The 24,939-nt window shown below is 43.3% G+C and overlaps 1 protein-coding gene across 2 annotated transcripts in view; it reads left to right on the top strand.

The window, feature by feature from the left end:
* Positions 1-467: 467 nt before the first annotated feature.
* The window catches only part of LOC147887194 (uncharacterized), a 37,733-nt gene continuing 13,261 nt past the window's right edge, over positions 468-24,939 (top strand). For both annotated transcript variants that reach the window (XM_087394532.1, XM_087394531.1), the window contains exons 1-6: positions 468-758; positions 10,032-10,164; positions 15,262-15,365; positions 19,979-20,150; positions 20,265-20,405; positions 20,487-20,639. In XM_087394532.1, the coding sequence (XP_087250658.1) occupies positions 715-758; positions 10,032-10,164; positions 15,262-15,365; positions 19,979-20,150; positions 20,265-20,405; positions 20,487-20,639 (747 nt within the window). In that variant the 5' untranslated portion in view covers positions 468-714. The remainder of the gene's footprint in view (positions 759-10,031; positions 10,165-15,261; positions 15,366-19,978; positions 20,151-20,264; positions 20,406-20,486; positions 20,640-24,939) is intronic.

The following is a 24,939-nucleotide window of genomic DNA, read 5'->3' as shown; positions in this document are numbered from 1 at the left end:
AACAAGCTCTAAGGCTAGGTGAGTTGTAGAGTTCGTTGTTGCTCATGTAGGCGTGAGCAAGAACAAACTCTAAGGCTAGGTGTAGGCAACCCACCCGACCATCCTTTCAAAATGTGGCTTGGCTGTAGTCTGGGTGTTGCAAACCATGTTGATTCGTGGAGGCAAGGCTCTCACGGAGTAGGGAAAGTGAGGAAGGAGGCCTTCCACCTCCTCAGAAAACCATTTTCCGAGGGGAAAGGCCGACTTCCTCAGCTTTCCTGGCTTGGGGAGAATGACAGGTGTCGACGGGAAGCTGAATGTTAATGTCGGGCAGGTGAGAGGCGATTACCATTCTGCACGATTTGTGATCGAACGGCCAAGGTTCATGTTCCGGGTGATGAGAAGTCCCATTGGAGGAGGAGAAATTGAGACAAGTCTTAAAAGACTTATGAAGGGTAAGGCGGTAGTCCTAACGGGAATAACGGGAATAAGCTCCCAACGTTCATTTTGATATTTCCTGTAGATGTAGATGTATCCTTAGTTCTCTGTCTCCGTCCTCATCGCCATCGCCATAGCCAACCCCTTTTCCCCTCGATCTCATTCATCATCTGTCTCTCTTCTTGGATTTGCTCCTTCCTCATTGATCCCCTCCTCTCCAGCTCCAAATTGCTCTTCTGCCCCTCCGTTTCGCTTCCCAGCAAACATCTTCGAGGAAGCATCTCTGCTCCTGCAACCATGTTCGACTCCGTCTTCGGCAAGTCTTTCAACGCCGGAAAATGGTAACTTTTATGCATCCCTGCTTTTCCTACACCGAATTTCAAAATTAACTCCGTCAAATTTACTTTTTGGACGGTCACACATCTGCCTGCTTCCTAGCGTCGTGATCCGTCGCTATTATTTTCACCGATCTTGCACTTATCGTTCGAGTTTGAGCCTTGTTACCGACTTTGAATGTAGTTTCCCCTCTCTACCTTTAGTCGCATCCATGAATATTGCGGAAGCTTCGCACCGAGTTTTACTTCATGTTGTTGCGTCCATAGGGCATTTCGTTCTTTTCCCAGTATTTAAAATGCATTGGTATGAAAGATGCAAGTGTGGTTTAAAAGATGAATTGTCTTGGTCAGCTTAAGTAACAGCAACCGTGTGGTGGATGTGAAAAAAGTGCTTGAACACTATTGCAGTTGATAATTAGGTCAAACTAGCCAGAGGGAGTCCAGCTGGAAGTTGCCTGTTACATGCGTTCGACTTTTACAGTCAGGGGCGTTCAATGAACGCAAATGCAGTCGGGAAGGTTACCATCAAACCGTAGTCTGCAGAAATTGTGAAGAACTGGGAGGCCCCTAGGACACTTGTGGAAATCCCTTCCCAAGAGCTTGGTCCAAGTAATGGAAAGTCGTCAACAGCTTGCAATACTTTCTGTTCAAGTCTACTCTTGGGGTAAAGGCACATTGCCACCCCTTTATTAAAGATATGACACCTATGACTGTCTTAAGACAGTCATAGGGTAAAACCTAATCCTAATAAAACATAAGAGTTTGTGGTGTGGCTCATCACTTCACACCCGCACATTTGGAGTCTCTCTCTCTCTCACTCTCTCCCCGTTGTTCTTCTTCTCCCTTCCTTCCCCTTCAACTGGTATCAGAGCCTCTTCTCCCTCTACCCTTGCCTACCCAACCCCTCGACCTCTACCTATCCTCTGCTAGGGCAGCAGATCGGTGCAGCGCACCGGCAGCCAGCTGCAGCTGCAGGGCAGCGCGGGCCAGCGGGACATCGCGGGCAGGAGCGCAAGGCGAGCTGCAGCAGGGCGGCGTGGGCGCAGGTAGCGCGTGGGTGTAGGCATCGCGTGCGTGGGCGCAGGGAGCGCGCGGGCATCAGTTGGGCTTCGAGCCCATTCGTCGTACAGTCGCGTTCGGACGTACGGTCGTCCGTACAGACGTACGTCGACCGTACTGTCGATCGTACTGTACGGACCACCGTACAGACTGCGACAGTAAGGTGCCCTCTTTCGATTGGGAGCAGCGTCAGGGATCTGCGTCAAGGAAGGCTTGTTTTTTCGAAGAAAAAAAAATTTGTACCTTGCACAAGTACACAGGTACAGCAGGTACTACAGTGCTGTCAGTACAAAGGTACAAAAGTACAGCAGGTACAGCGAGGAGATTTGGACTTTTCTCGAGGTGCATTGTATTGCGTGAAGTACAGCAAGTACTTTCTCTTTTATTTCCCTCTTGCTTGGAGGAGGAATTTTGCACAGATATCGGGATTTATGCATCTGACAGTGGATATATGCTTTTACTGGGTTTGAATCTCAGTTTACGGGTGAGCAGATCATAGGGCTTTTGCCTGGCAGTTGATGCTTTGTATGCCTTGAGGTAGTGTGGTGCCAGAGTGCACACATTTGTCTCGATTTCCGCAATGTGGAGGTGACATTTTCTTGCAGGTCACATTTCTTGTGCAACACTCAGAGAACCTCAGTTGAGCCACACTTGGCCAGGGCGCATCGAGTTTACTCGGTCCCTAACTGTCCATCGTTGACAGTGCTCAAAAGGTTCCTCATTGAGTGTTTGTACGTTGGGATCTGTGTATGCCACTTTTAGACAGGGCAGTATTTGCATTTCACTGTTAGTTGATTTTGTCAGAGAGATTTGCACATTGTATGCCTTATCCCTCATTTTTGAGGTTGTTTTCACTTGGTACAAGTGTCAGATCAAGGGGCTTTTGCCCAGATTTTGCTTGAGAGCACTTGGGTTACTGTCAAAGATCTTCAGATGCCTTTTATCCCCTTGGCAGAAGGGTGATTGCTTGGGATTTATCCCATTTTCTGTTGCAGGTTTTGTGACAGGTTGAAGTGTCTGAACTTTTTTTTTCAGTAAAGTGTATGCCAAGTGGTTTATGCATATTAAATCAGTGCAATACCTCATCTGAGGTGGGAGAAGTGATCAGGACAGCAGTGTTTTGTGCTTTGTCAGCTGATGATGCACTGTTAAAGCACTTGTGGAGCAACTGCAGCATTCTGAAATTACTGTTTTTTCTGAGAAATCAGAATTTTATGCCTATTTGAGCACGGTACAGTGTGTCAGAAGGTACAGTAACTGGAGGAAATTTACTGTTTTGCTGCAGATTCTTTTGACAGTAAAAAACAGCACTATTGTGAGTGCTTCTGGCTCTTGATAGAGCAGGTTTTTTCTGAGAAATCAGAATTTTATTCAGTCAAATACTTTCCTTGTCTGATATGGCATCAGGGGGAAGTGAATCATCAATTCTGAACATAAAGAAATTGGAAGGAGCACACAATTATGCATTATGGGCAGAACAGTGTTTGAATGTACTTCTGTTAAAGAAGATTTCTAAGCCCATAAGGGTGAAGGGTGTCAAGCCATCTGACATGGCAGATGATGAATGGGAAGAGCTTGATTTGTCGGCAAGGGCAGCTATCATGCTCACTATTTCTGATACTCTTGTGTTCAATGTTCAGGCTGAAAAGACCTCTTATGGCTATGGCAGAGGCTAGCAGAGTTGTATGCCCAAAAGAGTTCAGCCAGTAAGGTTTATTGGTTGAAGAAGCTGGTTGATCTTCGCATGAAGGAAGGTACAACTATGACCTCACACTTGAGTGAGTTCAATGCCATCTTTACACAGCTGATTGCACAGGGGTTGAACCTTGATGATTTCAAGGCTACTTTCTTGTTGTGTACCCTCCCTGAGAGTTGGGACACTTTCAAGACCACCCTGTCAAATTCAAATATCATTCTTATGTATGCTGATGTGGAGAGCTCTCTCCTTATGGAGGAGATGAGCAGGAAAAATAATATGGGCAGCAAGTCTTCAAATGCTTTGCAGGTACAGGATAGAGGCAGGACTCAGCAGAAGGGGAGATCTGCTAATAAGTCCAAATCCCGCAGTCAGTCCCGTGGCAAAAAGGATATTGAATGCTTTTATTGTGGCAAGAAGGGACATGTGAAGTCTAAGTGCTTCAAGTTCATACGGGATCAGAAAGCCAAGAAGGCTGAAACAAAGGATGCAGGCAGTGGAAGCAAAGGCAAAGGCAAGGCCAAGGCAGATGACTTGGATGCAATGAATGTTGCAGCAGAGGATAGTGACAGTGACAGAGACAGACATGATGTTTTATGCTCTTCTGCTGTAATTGCACATACTTTGGTTATTGATGGCCATGACATGCACACCTGGCTCTTGGATTCAGGTGCTTCTTTTCATGTTACTCCTCATAGGGAGTGGTTTACTTCCTACACAGGTACTCATGGAGTTGTTCATCTTGGGAACAACTATGCATGTCAGATTGCAGGGATTGGCAGTATACAGATAGTATTCCCTGATGGACGCATATTTATGCTTGATGGTGTCCGCCATGTGCCGCAAATCAAGAAAAATCTGATTAGCACTGACTTGTTGGATGACAGTGGTTACCACACCACATTTGGGGATTCCAAATGGGTGATTACTGATGGCCAGGTTGTAGTGGCTGAGGGTTATAAGAGTGATACCTTGTACCCTCTTTATGTTTCCAGTGTGGGTAATCATGTTGTTGCCATAACCAAGCTGCCAAAGGTTTCATTGTGGCATAGCCGGTTGGGACACATGTCTGTTAAAGGAATGCAAGAACTGTCACGTTTGGGTTATCTGCCATCTCTTTCTTTTTCAGATTTGCCTACTTGTGATCATTGCATATTTGGCAAGCATTCTGTGACTCCTCATAAGAGGAGAACTCCCCTGAATAGAGCACCGCTTGATCTAGTGCACACTGATTTGTGTGAGATGCCACAGTTATCACTAGGGGGTGCAAAGTATTTTATTACTTTTATTGATGATGCCACACGCAAAGTGTGGGTCTATTTCTTGAAGCATAAGGGCGATGCCTTAGATGCTTTCAAGAAGTTTGTCGCTCAGGTTGAGAATCGGACAGGTCGTAGGCTGAAATGCCTCAGATCCGATAGTGGGGGTGAGTATGTGTCACATGCTTTTGTACAGTTTTGTGAAGCTAAGGGCATCAAACAGGAACTCACAGCCCCTCATAATGCATCTCAAAATGGTGTAAGTGAGCGGATGAATCGAACTATTCAGGAGAAGGTTCGGTGTATGTTGTCTTATGCTGCATTGCCCCATGGCTTTTGGGCAGAAGCCGTGCAAACAGCAGTTCACATTATTAACAGGTCGCCAAACAAGGCTTTGGAGTTGAAAGTGCCAGAGGAGGTGTGGTCTGGCAAGCCACCTTCATATAAGCACTTACGTGTGTTTGGCTGCGAGTGCTTTGCTCATGTACGCAAAGAACTGCGCACCAAACTGGAGCCAAAGTCTTTCAGATGCATCTTTATGGGTTATGGTGACGAAGGTGAAATGGGGTACAGGTTATGGGATCCCGTTAAACGGAAGATTATACGCAGCAATGATGTCATCTTTAAAGAGGATAGTGTACACAAGGAACCCGTGCAACCTGTGGAATACAGGAGGGTTATTTATGATGATGTTGGACAGCAAAGAATGCCCATTTATATGCAGCAGCAGGCTGCTGCAGATAACCCTGTTCAAGAGGGTATACAGGCTGAAAATCAGCCAGATAATTTTGCCAATGATGCACCACTGGATATGCCAGCAGATGGGGCTGTAGAACAGCCAGATATGGTGGTACAGCCACCCGTCATGCATGAAGAACAGGCTGGACAGCAGCCTAATCCGGAACATTTTGTTAGGAGGAGCACCCGTGTACAACGGCCTCCTACCAGGTTTGTTCCAGGAGCCAATAATGTGGCTGATTTTATCATGCTGACAGATTGTGGTGAGCCTTCCAGCTTCAAGGAAGCTATGGGAAGAACAGAGAAAAGGAAGTGGGAGAAAGCCATGCAGTCAGAAATGGACTCCCTACTTCAAAATGATACATGGGACTTGGTGCAGCTACCTGCAAGCAGAAAGGTTTTGCCATGCAAGTGGGTTTACAAAGTCAAAGTGGATTCAAATGCTTTACCGAGGTATAAGGCCAGATTGGTTGCCAAGGGATTTAAGCAGGAGAAGGGCATTGATTTTGATGAGATCTTTTCCCCTGTAGTCAAGATGACTACTTTGAGAGCAGTGTTAGCTCTTGTTGCTCATGAGGACATGGATTTATGTCAGATGGATGTGAAGACTGCTTTTCTTCACGGAGATCTCCATGATGAGATCTATATGAGTCAGCCAGAGGGATATGCTGTTAAAGGGAAAGAGCAGCTTGTGTGTAAGCTCAAGAGGAGCTTGTATGGACTCAAGCAGGCACCAAGAGAATGGTACAAGAAGTTTGATGCCTTCATGCAGTCCCAAGGGTATCATAGGTGTGAGACCGATCATTGCTTGTACACCAAACGGGCAAAAGATGGCAGTTTGATGCTACTCATTCTATATGTGGATGACATGCTGATTGCCAGTAAATCTCAGCATGAGATTAGTGCTTTGAAGAAACAACTGCATAAGTCTTTTGACATGAAAGACTTGGGTGATGCAAACCATATTCTTGGCATGCGGATTACTCGTGACAGGTCCAAGGGACTTTTGTTTCTGTCACAGAAGGAGTACATTGATAAAGTACTGCAGAGGTTTAAAATGGAGGGGGGGAAGTCTATTAGTACCCCGTTGCCTCCACATTTAAAACTCAGCAGTAAGGACAGCCCCAGATCAGATGATGATAGGCTGAAATGGCCAAGGTTCCGTATGCATCTGCAGTTGGTTCTTTGATGTATGCCATGGTTGCCACTCGTCCGGATATTGCTTTTGCGGTGGGAGTCATCAGCAGGTATATGGCAAATCCAGGCAAGCGGCACTGGGAAGCAGTGAAAGGTGTCTTGAGGTATCTCAGGGGTACCAAAGACTTGTGCATATGCTATGGTAGGCAAGATGCATTGGTGCATGGTTTTACAGATTCAGACTATGCAGGGAATGCAGATAACCGGAAGTCTACTACCGGTTATATTTTCACATTTGCAGGAGGTGCTATATCATGGGTGTCGGGGTTGCAGAAATGCGTTGCACTGTCAACTACTGAAGCTGAATATGTTGCAGCCACTGAGGCTTGCAAGGAAGCAATATGGCTTACTCGGCTGGTGGGAGATTTGGGCATTACAGGAGATATGCCAGTTTTGCATTGTGATAGTCAGAGTGCTATCATGTTGGCAAAGAATCCGGTCTTTCATCAAAAGACCAAGCACATAGATGTGAAATATCATTTCATCAGGGAGGTACTGGAAGACAAGCGACTTGAGCTTGTGAAAGTGCACACTGATGATAATCCTGCAGATTTGCTCACTAAGAGCTTGCCTACAGAGCGGTTTGCACATTGCCGCCACATCATGGGATTAGGATGAGACCATTCTTATTTTATGGTCTTGTATACAGTAACTGTATATTGCTGTAATTTTTATTCTTTTCTCCCCTTTAGGCACATTGGCCTTTAGGTGGGAGGTTGTTGGGGTAAAGGCACATTGCCACTCCTTTATTAAAGATATGACACCTATGACTGTCTTAAGACAGTCATAGGGTAAAACCTAATCCTAATAAAACATAAGAGTTTGTGGTGTGGCTCATCACTTCACACCCGCACATTTGGAGTCTCTCTCTCTCTCACTCTCTCCCCGTTGTTCTTCTTCTCCCTTCCTTCCCCTTCATCTACATCATCAAGGGAAGAATGGATGGCAAAGTAGAGGCTATGGACTAAGGCTATAGGCTTTTACTTTCTTAGGATTTGATTCTTATCCATGACAGTTAATATCAGGGTCCTTCGTGGGATGTGAGAGACAACACAGTCACCCCCTTTGCCCTTACTTTTGGTTATGTGAGGTAGAAGGATCAAGTAGGTCGGCATGATCCTTTGGGAAGACCACATCCCTTGAGGGATGCCCCTTGCAGTGCACTATCTGATAGTTCACTATGTCCAGCATTGCTTGCTGCTTTCCTGCTCCCTATTCCGTTTGTAGACAAAGAGGATTGTATTTGGTTGGGTAGCCCAGAGTTCTACTCCTGCTATGTGTCGCATTGTCCATCCTTGTATTTGAAGCCCACAACATATATCCATCTGTTTTATGGATTTTAAACATTTGCTACCTTTGGTTCCTACCATACAATCACCTCTACACGGGTCTCTTGTATCTATCAAGGAGGAGCCTAAAAGACATTTGGCATTCCCACAACTTGATCATACTTTTTTCCTTTTCTGATGCAGAGCATACCAAACTCTTTTTCCTTGTATTCACCCCCCTTGTGACTTCTGAGCCTTGAACTCTTTGACAGTTGGAAGGCTCTCAATTTTGCTCGAAAAAGTATATCTAAATTTTCTACGATAGGGAAGCATTTTCTATGATAGGCAAGACATGCTTCCCGAAGAGAGAAGGTGTCCACGTGTCAAACAAGTGAAGATCAAGTGGGACATAAATGGGTGAGCTGGATTCAAGGCATCTGACATATTGATTCTTTGAAACACACAATGACTCTTCTCGCGTAGGATAGTCATATCCCAAGACATGTGCGACAAATTGTGGCTGTAAGTAGACACCACTATCATGAAGCGAATGTACAACCTGAGCTAATTGCTCTTCCATAGGCGCTGCTACTTACAAATGTTCGTAAAGGGACATTTTGATAGATCAGTACTTTTTTGTGACACATTTGAGGTATCCCAGACTGCATGTTCATACCTTGATTATCTTGCATTCTTTTTTGTAGTGTATTCCCCAATAATGTGATTCCCCTTTTTATAGCTTGCAAGACTTTGATCGCACTGCTATTTACAAATGTTCGTTAAGAGACGTTTTGATGGATCAGTACTTTTTTGTGACACATTTGAGGTATCCCAGACTGCATGTTCATGTTGTTTTCTTACCTTGATTATCTTGCATTCTTTTTTGTAGTGTATTCCCCAATAATGCAATTTCCCCTTTTTATAGCTTGCAAGACTTTGATCACACTATGGGTGCGTTGCCACTGCTGCCTGGGTGCTGCCTTAACCTGTGTTAGAAACAGGCTTGCACATGAATATGTCTCTATCTTGGCTGTGAGACACAAAAGCACGATGATTGCCATCATACTTTCCCATGTTTTGCATCAACTGCTCTTCTTGGTACAGAATACAAATTATTTTTGGTTCTTTGCATTGCAAACTTGGCTTTTATATCGAAGCTGAAAAATGATGCTTCCATAATGAAGTGCCAAAGAGTATAGAATGATAAGGATATGTTTCTAATCTTCTTTTGTCTCCTTTGTCACAACCAAATATCTCTCTGAGCTTGGTGAGATAAGTAAAGGAGGAATCTGCCTTTAACAATCTTCCAATGAGCTTTTGCTATTCAACATCGTGACTATGAACTTTCACATAGCATACGATATGCTTTTTAGCTTCTCGTTCACATGAGACATACCATTGTTTGAGGCCATACTTGCAAGGAAAATCCTACCCTTATTCTTACTAATGAAATAAATGCAGCATCACAATTGACAATGTAAACATGAATTAATTGCAAACATAGTACAATACAAAGAAATGTAGGGTTTTGTAATGAAACCTTAAAACGTAATCTAGATTAAATTTAGAATGATGTGGCATAATCTAGTAGTATCGCCAAGCAACATATACTAGAGGACCTTGGACCCTATGTACCTTAGCTTAAGTAATTTTAGATAATGAGCTATGAGATTTTAAAGGTTACTTGCACATCTCTAAGTCCTAATGACAAAAGTAAACTAGTGTTAACAGTTGAGTAAATGATTACAACCAAAATATGGCATTATCTCAACATAGTGTGAGTTCAGTTTAGTGCAATTGTGCCATTTGTTCAAGGTTGTAGATTTTCAAGGAGTGGGCTTCAGTAGGAGTTGGACGAGCGTTTACATGTTATGTGAGCATAAATTTGAATGCTTTACAAATTTTTATAGAAGGATGAGATAGGTTCATTAAATTCTTGTGTGGGACATATGTGATTTAAATCAATGATTATCCTTTTCTTTTTTTGTTTTTGGTAGTGTTTTTCCAGCTCCACATTTCTATCGATAATTGTTTTACTCTTCTATATGGATGGGTTTTGTAGTAAAACTTTGTTGAGACTCGCAATGTCACGTATCAAGTTGTTAAGGAACAAGAGGGACATACAGCTGAAACAAATGAAGAGAGACTTGGCGCAGCTAATGCAGAGTAATCAAGAAGCAAGTGCGCGCATTCGGGTAAAATGAAAACCTTGCATTCTCGAGAGGATTTTATTTTATTGTTTTTGTTGCAGCTCACATTACAAACATTCATATGTAGGTATCATATGGACATACGTAGATACAGACTCTCTTTCTTCTCCCCCCCCCCCGCCCCGGCTCTTTCTTCCCTTCTTTTTCTTTTCCTATCTTATCTAGATTTGTTGTTTTCTAGCTTTTTGCCCTTTGAAAGCCATTGATCTGCTAGAGGATATATATTAATTCTGTGAAGATATATTATATGCATGCATGTATTCATTTATGTGTTAGAAATGGTTAGTAGTAAACCTCGTGGGAGTCCTTTGTCTTTGTAGACATGTGGCTTCTATGCATGGCAATCTAGACGTGGTCATCCTCTAGTCGGTTGTCTGGAGCGTCGCTTTTCTTTCTCTCCTACTCTCAATGCACCTTTCCATGAGAGTCGGGGCTAGCGGCAGCCAGAAGGTGACCTTTGGCATCATAGTTGGCTGGTCGTGATATTGGAAGTGTTGCCGACATAATATGATAGGTGGACAGTACATGATGGTGGATGTTCTTGCAGGTGGATACTATAATTTGCAAGAGGTGCTCTTGTTTCGATTTATCATGTGAAGAGCCTATGCAGTTCTCGTCTTTGGAGAGAGAGTCTTGTAGTGAGCTTGTGTGGCTTCTAGCTGAGGTCGACTTGTGTGGTTGTCTCCTTCATTGCACATTGCTTAGTTTCGTGCTTGGAGATATCCCATACCATGAGTCTGCCCCATTGTAAAGGTTACCCAGCTAGTTTGAATACAAGAAGCTCCTGCTCACTTGTCCCCTTGGTGTTGAGTTTGCATGCTTCCACAGGGAACCTCGGGCATAGTATTATTTCCATCAAACTCTGGCCATGGTTCTATTGAAGTGTTGTATTCTTGTTCTTCTTCATCCAACTCTCTCTCTCTCACACGTTCCAACTGTCACTTTTGTCAATGAAAAGCAAGGAAGTAGAGAAGCCTCGTATATTGTTCCTGCTATACTGAGAAGGGAAAAAGCAAACCAGAAGTCAAATTTTGACCACTTTGGGCCATTTTGGACATTTTAAGTCTAGTAAGAAAACCAACTCTTCAAAGGGTCTTGTATAAAAGGCTAAAGTCTTGATGTTTGGTCTTCATCCTCATTTGAAAGGAATACAAGCTCTCTACTTTCCTTCTACGTATGTTGTGGATTGTGAATGCTTTACTTCCTCCTCTTTGTTGTTACTATGTCTGTGAACATATCATCAATCCTGGGCTGTTGTCCGTAGCCAACTCTATACTGAAATGTAGAGCCACTCGTCTGATGCACGAGCTGTTTATGTTTGTAAGTACTCACCAAAAGCGCAATGGGAGCATGAATCCCAAACTACGTATCCTTGCAAAATGCGTCTCAATGCTAGGACTGCATACTAGAAGGCTGAGAGGAGGCTGACATCTCTCCTCCCTTTGCTGTAGACTGCCATGTGAACCCGAAACAAATCCAGGCATGCTGGCATGATAATAGGACTAACTTTGCTCACTTCTCTACCTTCTCCACCTTTTCGTGCTGAGGGCAGCGACCAAGGCGGTGGATGCTATAGGAGGAGGGTAGTACAAGCAATTCAGCAGATGAGCATTATGTGTGCCAGACAATCTGTCCTTGAAGCCTGCGTGCTTATGCATGTGTCTATTTGCACATGACTTGCACTTGTCTCAAACAAGTCAGCTACAAATTTGTCGATGTGCCTAACGTTGCCCTTGCTATATGTTAGCATGCCACTTTAATGCATAATAAAGGATGAGAGGGGGAGAGCAACGGTGCTAGAGGTAGCTTTGATACTAATGCAGAAAGGGTTAGGGAAAATTAGAGAGAAGAGAGAGAAGGAGCGGAAGGGAGACAAGTAGTAGGAGGAAGGAGGAGAGTAGGATAGGATTAGATGTCAGATCCAATAAGTGCTACATGAGTGGTGGGTTTCGACTCATATAGTGCCCCCTCCGCTATCCCCTCCAAATCTCATTTAAGTACCCCTAAATTAGACCCTTTTTCGAAGTACAAGCCTTTATATACTAGACACACACACACACACTCTAGTACCAAGTGCATATGGGATAACTCCCATGTTGACACATGGCACTCACACATGAACCACTACTAGATCTCCTAGTACAACACATCACACACACTCTCATCACACACTCCCTCCCTTCAAATCAAAGAGTGTGAGACCCAACATGTAAGGAGGAGAACGATCCCCCCTCCACTGCAATACTGCAAAGAGCAAGTCCAACTATCCAACACCTCCCTCGTGATAGTGACTTCTCAGTCTGCTTATGACCGGCAAGGGTAGAATCATCACTCATCACCCCCCCCTAGGTGGTCAATGCCATCATACCAAAGACAATCATTTTTGGGGACAACCTAGGGCAGAGTACCCATATTGACTCCAAATAAATTCGTTTTGGAGGGACTACTCAAGGCTGAGAACCTTTATTGACCCAACACAAAAAAAAACTAGTACCACTAATCATCGTCTACTGCCTCAGAGAGGGATAGATCATGCAATATAGCAGATAAAGCTTGCTCCTCAGGTCTAGTAGATGTGGCGAAAAGATTCTCGAGCTTGTCCAACGTCTCCTTGGCTGAACTATTGAGGTCAAGATGATGGAGTAGATTGTTAGCCAGCCTCAAACCAATAAGCACCAGTGCCTTGCCATTTTTCTGATCCCAAGCTATGACTTCTGCTGATTGATCTTCACCATGAGGACGAGGCTCCATGTGTGCAAGCTGAGGTAACAAACTCGTAGCATCAAATGAAGAACCAGCAAGTATGGCGGCTGATCTGGGATTCCAAAACGCAATAGTAGACTCCTCGTGTGCAAGAGGGCAGATATAGGTAGCTGGTCCATGGCTATAGGTGCTCCAAATGCAAACCTAATCAAAATGCAGCAAGAGGATGCTCCGAAATGCAGAACTGAACTAGAAAAGGAGCTCTTGTGGTCGTTGTAACTGCTCGAAGTGGTGCAGCAAGTCCGAAAGGTGCAAGGCGGCTCAGCATGACAGCTCCTAAATGCAAAGGCAGGTCACTTATGTGAAAATTGGCCAATATTGATGTGCTGGAAGCTTCAAAACAGCTCAGAAATGGCTCTGTTGAAGGCATCTATGCTGCAGCAGCACATAAAACGTGATGAAATGCTCCAAAAATGTCTACGTGTGCAAAAAAAGCCTTGGGAAGTGAGCTGACCAGCAAGCAGGGAGGCTGCCAAGAGCACCTAGAATACTCGAATGGAGGCGGCCTTTTGAAGGCAGGCTGTGGAGAGGCCCTAGCTGATGTAAATGGCTGAGAGAAGGAGGTGGCAAAAGAGAAGCAAATGGCCGCAAGAGGAGAGGCGAAATGAGGCAGCTGCATAGGAGAGAGCTGAGCAAAGTTAGGGGTAGGGCTTGAAGATGATGATGATGTGGCAAGGGGGATTAGGGCAGGGCTGACCTGCTTTGATAACATGAAGGAAACATGGTGAGAAAGAAAGAAAGAAAGTTTATTAAAGTCTTGGAAAGATCGATGGCTCTATGAGACTATGAAAAATCCTGATGCAAACAAGCTGTGTGGGTGGAGCTACTAAACGAGCATCCACTCCAATGCATAATGCAAATGATAAGTGCTGAGTGCTACATAGTCAGAATGATGATCGTCTACACAACACTAACATCCTCATCATCAGAGTGTCGAGGAGGATGAGGTAGTGAGGGCATAACGTCATAGATAGCGTGCTGGCGGCTGCCCGCGGATGTGGTCCTATGCCGTCTCGTGGTCGTAGCTCTGCGTTTTATAAGGGCTACATTGACCCATGTCGGTGGAGCCCCAACTGTGAACATGGAAGGAGTATCCCCAAGTGTAATCTGTGCATCAACCCTCTGTTTGAGCTGTTGTGTCGCTAGCTCTGTGTCACGATTGTGGGTGGGGGGAAGAGAGAGAGAGAGAGAGACTCAAATGAAGACATCATGAAAGGCTTTCATTCATTCACAAAGTATCATCAAGCATGATATGACAAGTGAAGTACAAGCCTTTATAGGGTAGACACACATACTCTAGTACCAAGTGCATGTGGGATAACTCCCATGGTGACATGTGGCACTCACACATGAACCACTACTAGATCTCCTAGTATAACACATCACACACACTCTTTGGCTACGATTTCTCCAACAACAAAAGGGCAATTTGGTATGTATCAAGGAGTATGAATAAGGACAATGGAAGTATGGAAATACTTTCACCTATATATTTTTGATTTGTGGAGATTTGCGTGTATCATCTCATCTAATTTATTAAGCGGGGAAAAGCTTGCTTGCCTAGTCATGGAACATGTTCTAAAACAAATACAATCATTCGCTATCCAATAGGAAAAATCTATTTGCACTATCATGGCATGCATAAATATGAGATTAGTTGTAGCTATTGGAGTTGTCACTTGCATCCATCACTAGCGACCATTTATCCAAGGATTAACACATTGTCACCTTCTTGTGCAGTTATGATGAACGAATAAATCATCTCCTTTTATGCAGAGCAAGGGCTATTAATCCTTCTTGTAAAGATCTAATTATGTAGGAATTGTAGCTAATATAGAAGTTCTTTTTTTCAAGAAAAAGCTAATATACACACTAATTATGCTGAATCTTTCTCTTGAAGAATGATAGAATAAAGCCTTTTCAAGATATGAATGATCTAAGAATGTAGAGGGAGATGGAGCTACTATAAGTGATTGCACAAAGAGACATAGAAGGGTGAATTTGTTGGGAATTGGAATGCATGTAATCAATTTTTCTGTGGGTTTACATAAGTTCTTGAATATTGAAAGTGCGGGTGTATGGTTCAATACATAAAAGGGGAACAAAAGGTGTGAGTACAAGAATTTTTGAAAGAAGAGAAATTGCAAGAAGGACATCATATGTAGAGATTTGAAAAGTTTGGGAGTAAATCTAAGCTCTTCTTTAATATGGGGGTTCTTTAGGAGAATATAGTGTTGATTTAGAACACTAAGAGGGCTCTTGTTTTCTAAAAAAAGGTTTTGGATTAGATACCACAGCTAATAATATTCTTTTGGACAGGTTGAACATGTATTCCGGGAGCAAAATATCATGGCAGCATATGAAATCATTGAACTCTTCTGTGAACTAATTGTTGTCCGCCTTCCCATTATTGAGTCACAAAGGTTTGGATGCTTGCACTTGGAATTTAAGTACTTTTAACTGTTTTGTTGACCTTAACTTGTACTTCTAACAAAAAAAGAAGCAGCTTAAATAGACCTAGCAAAACTTTTGAAATGTAGCAGCTAACATAGAGAACGTTAAAAGATGTATGTTAGCTTAGGGGTTAATTTAAATGAGTCACATGCTACATTGCATGTAGAGGATGCTAAAAGTTGAGGAAACAAGCTTGTGTTTTGACCTTTTGTGGCTAAATAATGAACATCATGACATTGATTCTAAAAAGATACACAAAGGTCGTAAGAGTTGAAGATGCTTGCTCTTGGATAGAGTTTCTTTTAGATAATCTTTACATCACAATAGCCTTCTCCTTTAGTGCTAGCCTTCATCATGGCTGAGTCTGCCCTTCACCTCTGGAGTGCCAACAGAAACTCAGTACGAAGACTTTGTATAAATGGATGCTCAAGTATGTGTGGGTGTGTGGATTTGTATGTGTGAGAGCATATTTTTATACTATGGTCTACACCCACTGTTGGGCGCTGATGACGTCAGTGGGGATGTCATAGTAGCTAGTCCCTGCTATGCATGATGGAGTTTATGGTTTTCAACCTTGTGAGTGACTATCATGAGATTGAAACTGCACTATGTTGTGTTTTTAGAGGATGAGTTTGGGAATGTTCTTAGATTCATCTAGGTATATTTACATCACGATAGGTGATGCTTTGTTTCAACAAATTATGGGAATCCCTATGGGCACTAATTGTGCTGTATTTTTAGCAAACTTTAATCTCTTCACTTATAAATTCGAGTTTAGGCAACGTCTTATCAATACATGCGTTATCATTTTACATAAGCTAAGCCAAATTAGGCGTTTTATTAGATGATTTATTTGTATCAGATGGTCTTGACTTTCAAGACTGTATGTGCAAGGAGGCTTGTATGCTGTAGGGTTAGAGTTTGATATATATGACAAACATCAACACCCTGAATATAGTGATTTACACATTAAAAAATACCTCACATTGACTCAAACACTTCTGATTTGGCAAAATATGGAGTCGTTTCTTCCCAATTCCATAGATTTTCCTGCCTTTGTACAACTAAGGAATCTTTTATCACTCAATGTAGTAATTTGATCACTTTGCTAATACACAAGAGGTATAATCCAAGAAAAATAATGGAAAAAGTACACACAATTTTAGCAATAAAGTCTTTTATCCACTGTGTGTTGGCCTTAGGCATGTTTAGTAGAACTATTGAACATAAGCTGAAAACAAAAAGCGGGGAGCTGAACAGCCCGTCTTTCTTTTAGTTTAAAAAAAGGAAAGAAAGAAAGAAAGAAAGTTTATTAATGTCCACTGGAGACCTAAAAAGGTCTATGGGACAAAAGAGACCTGCTTATACATTAGTACAGAGAGGGCCATAGGCAACCTCCCTCTCCAAAAAAACAAAACACATAGAACATAAAACATAAAAGGAACTAAGTACTAGGCTATGGAGTGACCATTACATCAGTTAAAGACTGAGGGGCTTTAGATTTTGTCTTAAATTCTCTAATCACTGCAAGACCGTCACGATATACTGCCCATTTTCCTACTTCCCTGGCTGCCTGAACCTTAGCAAGCTCGGTAGCTTTGTTCTTCAGTTGGGTTCTTGTAAGCTCCTCAGCAATCCATATCTTTGTCCCCTTGAGCTTATAGGATTGTCGTAGAATCCTCTTCCTGAGTGTCTTCGAGTTGAAGGTGATGACAACGTGTCCATTCCTAGGCGATAAATAAACTAGGGAAGACTCCTCTTCATCATCATTCTTGTCATCAGTTGGGCTTGCTGACCAATCAATGGCCGGGATTGCTGTCTTGATTTTGTTAATTGCCTCCTCGAAAGTGTCATCCTCGTGCTGCCAATCGGGTATTCCCCCTATTCGAATCTTCATAGCATTCTCTTTCCGAAGGTGATGTTCTTGGATCTCTGTTTGGATGTCAACCTTGGGTTCAGCTGTCACTTTCACCTGGATGAGCTCTCTAATCGTGGAAATCAGCTGTGATGTTGGGGGCTCAGCTTTACATGTTTGTCGGCTGCTGCAATAATCTCCTGCTTCCCTGGGCCTTCCAAAGCTGCAATACGAGCTAGGGCTTGGGTGAGCTGGGACCTCAGGTCTCGCACTTCTTGCTGGAGATGGTAAATCTGCTCTTGCGGCTTGGTCGGCATCGGGGGAGGTTGACTTATATCTAGAGTACGTCCTGTCGAAGGGAGCAGGGATTGTGGCTACCATGGCGGAGTAAAGCTTGGGGGGATGAGGGGAGGATGGGCTGGCCATATCGACTATCCCCCTTTTGGCTGGACTAACCCCTTGGCTGGGCCTGGGGTACAGCCCAGCCAAGAGTGGGGAGAGGAAGTGGGGAAGTGAAGAGCGGCGGGCTGGGCAACGACGAGCTGAGCGACGAGGGGAGCGACGGGGCTGAGCTAAATTGAGTATGCATGTGCTTATTAAGTAAGGAATTTAGTTTTGTATCATCGTAGGAAGAGGGACGTAAGTGTAAGTCGTTCCTTCAGTTTTTTATGTTTTAAATAATTCATTCATTCTCTCAGTCTTTCTTTCATTCATACACATGTGTGTGTGTGTGTGTGTGTGTGTGTGTGTGTGAGAGAGAGAGAGAGAGAGAGAGAGAGAGAGAGAGAGTATTCCTTTTTTTTGGTCTCTTTTGTTTCTTCTCTTGCGTTCTCTCTTTTATTTTCTTTGTAGAATTTTGTACTTTAGACCAACCAAAACCTGAATTTGTACGATTGGATATATTCTAGTCTACAAAGTTGTGCTCTCGCGTGCACGCACGTAGAGTCTCCATGTCATGACATATCGATCAAGTAGATAACGATGTAGAACTAATCATGAAGAACTGATCATGAAGATGGATCATCAAGAAAGTGGACCGAATTTGTGTCCCTCCTAGAAAAGCCAATGATATCATCCATGAATCTCATGCATTTGAACACACATCTCACACTTTGGCTAGTATTTTGGACACACACTGTACGCACTGTGATGGCCATTTGGTTGGCATGCAAGGATCTTCTCGAGCGGCCTCTTTCAAGAGGATGACCTTCTTCACGAAGCGGAGAGGCTCTCCTTTCTCTTGGAGTCCACCATAGGTTTGAGGTGGCATTTTCAGCCTCAGCCTTTGAGCTTTATTGGCTCTTCTTGGTGAGGTTGTTTTGGACCCACTTAGGGTATTCTGTTTTCCATGTATGCAGGATGTACTCTTGCAATGCGCACATGCTCTTGGGCTAATAGAAGTCTTTTCATGGGGGGAAATAAAAGAATGACCCAAATGTGCCAAGGCTTACACTTATATAGGCACAGGGTCTCTTAGGTATCAAACCTAAGACTACCCTAACTATACCAAGCAAACCTCATGTCCTAACCTGTCCCATGGTTAGGTGACATGATCCTAGGTTTAAATTGACTTGCATACCACTAGCCATGTTATGTCCAGACGTGGACATAACATGGTAGCCCTTGCATACCTATGTGAGTGAGGAGGCATACCTTACATGCCAGAAGAAATATGATGCTGCTCCTTCGGAGTCCTTTCTCTAGGCAGTACGTCTTGAGTTTTCCTGCGGGATAGTGTCCTATCGGATTTTAGCATGCTTGTTTACTAGAGAGAGAGAGAGGGGGGGGGGGGGTGTAAGTAGAGGGGATCACCAAGGTCCCATTTTTCTTAATTAAGTTCTTGGAGAACCTACAATGATCAAGTGGCGCTAACCTCTAGGAAGATCTCTACCTTTACAATATGAAGCCAATATCTTTGGAAATGCAGTTGGATGATTATTTATGAGCAATTTTTTTAAACTTCAATTTTACTGCTTTGTTGGCCTACTTGATGCATTCGCCTCATGGTTGATATGCTTTCTACAAGCAGAGTTTGAAGAGGTAGCAGTCTAAAAAGAGATCAAGTTTTGAAAGGAGGATTCTTGGATTTCGGGATGTGGATGTTATTGTGAATTTGCCTCCAGGATCTATATCTAACACACAGGATCTGATAATTCCTTTTGAAAAGTTTTGAATGCTACTTATGAGCTGGAAAACCGCCTTGGCAAAGGAATATGCCTAAATGCTGGAACTGTTTGTTATTTAGTATTGAAAGTAGAGGGGATCACCCAGATTCCTTAAGATTCTTTGAGAACCTACAATGATTAAGTGACGCTAACCTACAGGAAGATTTCTATCTTTAGAATATGAAGCCAATATATTTTGAAGTGCAGTTGTAGGATTATTTATGAACAATTATTTGTAACTTCAATTTCACTGCTTTGTTGGCCTACTTGATGCATTCACCTCATGTTCCATATGCTTTCTACAAGCAGAGATTCTGAATTCCCCTCTAGGATCTATATTCAACATGCAGCATCTGATAAATGCTTTTGAAAGGTTTTGAATACTACTAATGAGCTGGAAAACCGCCCTGGCAAACATAACCAGAGGAGTATGCCTAAATGCTGTAACTGTTTGTTTTTTAGTATTGACAAGCCCTTGGAATTCTTTCTTTTAGTCTGGTAGCTGTGGTTCCTTTTCAGCTTTGATAGGCACAACACCACCAATTCTTTATTGGTATTGCAGACAGTGTCCAATTGACCTCCGTGAAGCAGTGGCAAGTTTAGTCTTTGCTGCTCCAAGGTGCGCTGATTTGCCTGAGTTGCAGCAAATTCGCAATCTTTTTGCCGTGAAATATGGGAAAGAATTTGTAGCTGGAGCAGCTGAGCTGCGACCGGATTGTGGTGTCAATAGACTGGTAAGATAAGGATGAGTAAGTGGTAGCTTACTGATTTTTAAATTAGTTGCACAGCTTGAAATGTAGGAAGAAATTGTCCTCTAATATCATTTTCTTTTTGTTTTTCATGGTCAGATTATTGAAAAGCTGTCTGTCAAAGCGCCTTCTGGAGAAGTGAAATTAAAGTTGATGAAGGAAATAGCTGCAGAACAGAATATGGACTGGGATCCAACAGCATCTGAGTCAGAGCTTCTTAAGGCTCCTGAAGATTTGCTTGTAAGTACCACCACATTGGCATATTTGTGAAAAGTTCTTTCACTCTGTGGAAGTGCCTTCGATTTTCATGTCCTGTTTCAGGAGGGTTCAAGCCGATTTTTGGGAGCTAGTCAAATGTCTTTACAAAGGCCTCCTGAAGACCCGAGTACGAAAGAATTTATATCAGAGCAACATGCGGATCAGGTTGTGGCAGAATCAGATACAGACATGAGCAGACTTCCTGATGTTCCATTGGTAATTGATATATTCCTGTTGTTCATGTGCGTTTTTGGTTTGGGATACTCCAGAAAAGATTTCATCATGTATGCAGCGAGCCCAAGTTGCGGCCTGCTGGTATTGTGATAATTCTTTCTATCTTAAATGGTGCGTTGCCCTATCAGCTAGATTTAGATTTAGATGCTTGTCGGGGAGAGACTAAAATGAAAACGTTTATAGACTTCACAAGCAGTTGTAGCTTGAATGAAGAGATTTTGGACTACCTTTTGATTAGCCTTCTCCTTCAGTGCTAGCCTTCGTCATGGCTGAGTCTGCCCTTCACCTCCGGAGTGCCGACAGAAACTCAATACGAAGACTTTGTATAAATGGATGCTCAAGTATGTGTGGGTGTGTGGATTTGTATGTGTGAGAGCATATTTTTATACTATGGTCTACACCCACTGTTGGGCGCTGATGATGTCAGTGGGGATGTCATAGTAGCTAGTCCCTGCTATGCATGATGGAGTTTATGGTTTTCAACCTTGTGAGTGACTATAATGAGATGGAAACTGCACTGTGTTGTGTTTTTAGAGGATGAGTTTGGGAATGTTCCTGGATTCATCTAGGTACATGCTTCTGCCGTATTAGCGGACATGCAAATTTCACCTTGTGAAGTTTTTGTCCAAGTTGCGGCCTGCTGGTATTGTGATAATTCTTTCTATCTTAAATGGTGTGTTGCCCTATCAGCTACGGGGAGAGACTAAAATGAAAACATTTATAGACTTCACAAGCAGTTGTAGCTTGAATGAAGAGATTTTGGACTACCTTTTGATTAGCCTTCTCCTTTAGTGCTAGCCTTCGTCATGGCTGAGTCTGCCCTTCACCTCCGGAGTGCCGACAGAAACTCAGTACGAAGACTTTGTATAGCCCTTTACCTCCGGAGTGCCAACAGAAACTCAGTACGAAGACTTTGTATAAATGGATGCTCAAGTATGTGTGGGTGTGTGGATTTGTATGTGTGAGAGCATATTTTTATACTATGGTCTACACCCACTGTTAGGCGCTGATGACGTCAGTGGGGATGTCATAGTAGCTAGTCCCTGCTATGCATGATGGAGTTTATGGTTTTCAACCTTGTGAGTGACTATCATGAGATTGAAATTGCACTATGTTGTGTTTTTAGAGGATGAGTTTGGGAATGTTCCTGGATTCATCTAGGTATATGCTTCTACCGTATTAGCGGACATGCAAATTGTGAAGTTTTCGTCCAAGTTGCGGCCTGCTGGTATTGTGATAATTCTTTCTATCTTAAATGGTGCGTTGCCCTATCAGCTAGATTTAGATTTAGATGCTCGTTGGGGAGAGACTAAAATGAAAACATTTATAGACTTCACAAGCAGTTGTAGCTTGAATGAAGAGATTTTGGACTACCTTTTGATTAGCCTTCTCCTTTAGTGCTAGCCTTCGTCATGGCTGAGTCTGCCCTTCACCTCCGGAGTGCCGACAGAAACTCAGTACGAAGACTTTGTATAAATGGATGCTCAAGTATGTGTGGGTGTGTGGATTTGTATGTGTGAGAGCATATTTTTATACTATGGTCTACACCCACTGTTGGGCGCTAATGATGTCAGTGGGGATGTCATAGTAGCTAGTCCCTGCTATGCATGATGGAGTTTATGGTTTTCAACCTTGTGAGTGACTATCATGAGATTGAAACTGCACTATGTTGTGTTTTTAGAGGATGAGTTTGGGAATGTTCTTGTATTCATCTAGGTATATTCATCATGTATGCAGCGAGCCCTTTTTATCCTAGACCTGAAGAGGGCAAGTGACTAGCCATATCATTTTGTAATATGTTCAATGAATTTGCGTGTAATATTGATCTTAGATGAATGTTCTTTGTGCAAGCTTTAACTGTGGCATTCAGGTTTTACCAAACTTTAGTACCATTGGCAAAGCAATGTAGCGGGAGATAGACTGACTCACCCTCTCTCCTGCTCAACATTAACTGAACGGTTAGAATGATGCACTCAATACACAAGTGATGCTGTGGATGTGAGTAAGAGAATCAAAGGGAGAGAATATAGCTGGCCTCCGCAGAGGGAAAGTATATATAAACAATGTTTGGCCCAGAGGGCTGAATAGGACTGTATGAAGAGAAGAATCCCTCACTACAAAACTGTAAGGAACAGTACCATCCCTGTAGGCTACCCTGCAGGGGCTCTCTGGTTGCTAGTGCTGGGCTGTTGAAGGTTTAGGATGGAATGAAGAATGAGGGCCAAGGGGCTGCCTTTTATAGGCCCCCTTGGGCCGTGAAAATGGCCAACTGATGCACCTACTCACCCGACTGGCAGACTGCCATCGATGTGCTGTTCTGCGTCGACCTCCTGACATGGCAGTCGTGCTGACTGCTGACATCATCACCTGCTCCTGCGCTTGCTACCGCCCTTGTACTTGCATTTGCATTGGACTGTACAACAGCCCACGTGGTTGCCTACGTGGCTGCTGTGCTGGAAATTAGTCAGCATGGCCACAGGATGTGGATGCCCGTGACATCCCCTTTTGCTGAAACTCAAACTAGGTTAGGGAAAAGGCCGCCTTGTACGCTGCAAGGAGGTCTAGATAATCTGTGAAAAAATACTCTTCCACCCATGGTACTTCGTGGGAGCCCTGTGTTTGAACTTGACTGCATACAAGCGTTGTCGATTGCCGGTCCCTCTTTTGAACCGATGAAGTAAAATCTGCTCAGGTTCAACGACCTCGGCCTCATCAACAATTTTAGGCAGCTCTACATTTGGTAGTGTTGTAAGTTGCGGACTCACATATGGGTTGACGATGACACATGAAAAATTGGAAGCATGGTCCATGTCAAAGCTAACTGTAACTTCATGGCCACATCATTCACTGTTGCTGTTCCAGGGTTTCCTAAGCCTTCAGATCAGTCGATTGCTTCCCAAAAGATCTCCTACTGCCTTATAATGTTTAGATCCTATTGCTTTGTTGCAGCTGGCCTTTCTGTGTGCTAGGAACAGCCAGGGTTGGTTGTTTTGCTGGTCTTTGTCCTGCTAGGACTCCCTTGAAGGATACCGGAGCTGCCAAGATAGAGTTGGCTGATTTCTTTCCTTCATTTCTTAATCATACAGAAGTTCCAACCAGGACCCCCAAACAGAAAGCTTTGCTTCAATAGTACTAGGACATTTTCCTCACATCGAGCCTTCCTCTAGATTTACCACTGAGTTGACCAGAGGACCATCGTATTGAGCTCGTTCCTGGATCATCACCCCCCACCAAGCATCCTTATCGCATGGCTTCATCTGCCCCAATAATTCACCGTATGCAGCTGCGATCCTTTTTCGTCAAAAAGAAGGACAACTCACTTGGATGTGTGTGGATTACCGTGCACTGAATAAGCTAACCATCAAGAGCTGGTTCCCCATGCCGAGGATTGACTACATCTTGGAACGCATGAATGGAGCCAAGATGTTCTCAAAGATTAGAGTGGGTACTACCAGATCCGGATTCAGGATCCGGATAAAAAGAAGACGGCCTTCCGCACACAAAAAGCCCAGTATGAGTTCGTGGTGATGCCCTTCCGTCTCATAGGGCACCCACATCCTTCAACCGTATGATGCTTTGGATCTTCAAATCTTTGATTGGTAAGAGTGACTTTGTGTTTCTAGATGACATCCTGATTTTGTCAGAAATCAATTTCTTATTGGAGGAAGTACATTACTTAGGATACATAATCACTCCAATAGGTGTTTGCCTAGACCCAGCCAAGGTGCAAGATATAGTGGAGTGGGAGGTGCCTACCACAGCTCAGGAGCTGCGGATGTTTATGGGCATTTGCCAAGCATACAAGAAGCATATCAAGGACTTGGCAAAAATTAACCTAACCTCATCTAACCAAGTTTAAGCTAACCTAATCCAATCCTTGTGCTCCATCGCCTTGCCTGACAAAAACGAGCTACTATAATGAATTGCTGCAAAACTGAGAGTGGAGGCTCAAGAGGACATAACAAAACCCTAGGGCTAAGTGCCTAATTGGACTAGGTATCCTAACTGTCCTAAGTGGTACATGTACTAATTGTACCAACTGACCTAACTGACTGTAACTAGGCCTACAAGGCACATACCAAGGAGTAAGTTGCACCTATGGATATCCCATGACTGTAACTAGGCCTACAAGGCACATACCAAGGAATGAGTGGCACCTATGGATAGCCCATAGAATGGCCTACAAACCCCCTCCATAGTATGGGTTGAAGTATCCTGGACACATCTCAGATGCCTGAATATCTATGTTATGGCTGCACATGCTCATCCTATAGGGATATAG

Source organism: Dipteris shenzhenensis, chromosome 23 (assembly GCF_047967505.1).
Source record: "Dipteris shenzhenensis isolate YYH24624 ecotype China chromosome 23, Dip_SZ_1.0, whole genome shotgun sequence".
Taxonomy (NCBI): Eukaryota; Viridiplantae; Streptophyta; class Polypodiopsida; order Gleicheniales; family Dipteridaceae; genus Dipteris; species Dipteris shenzhenensis.
Note: the sequence above shows the minus strand (reverse complement) of the source record. Positions and strands in the feature narration are given on the sequence as shown.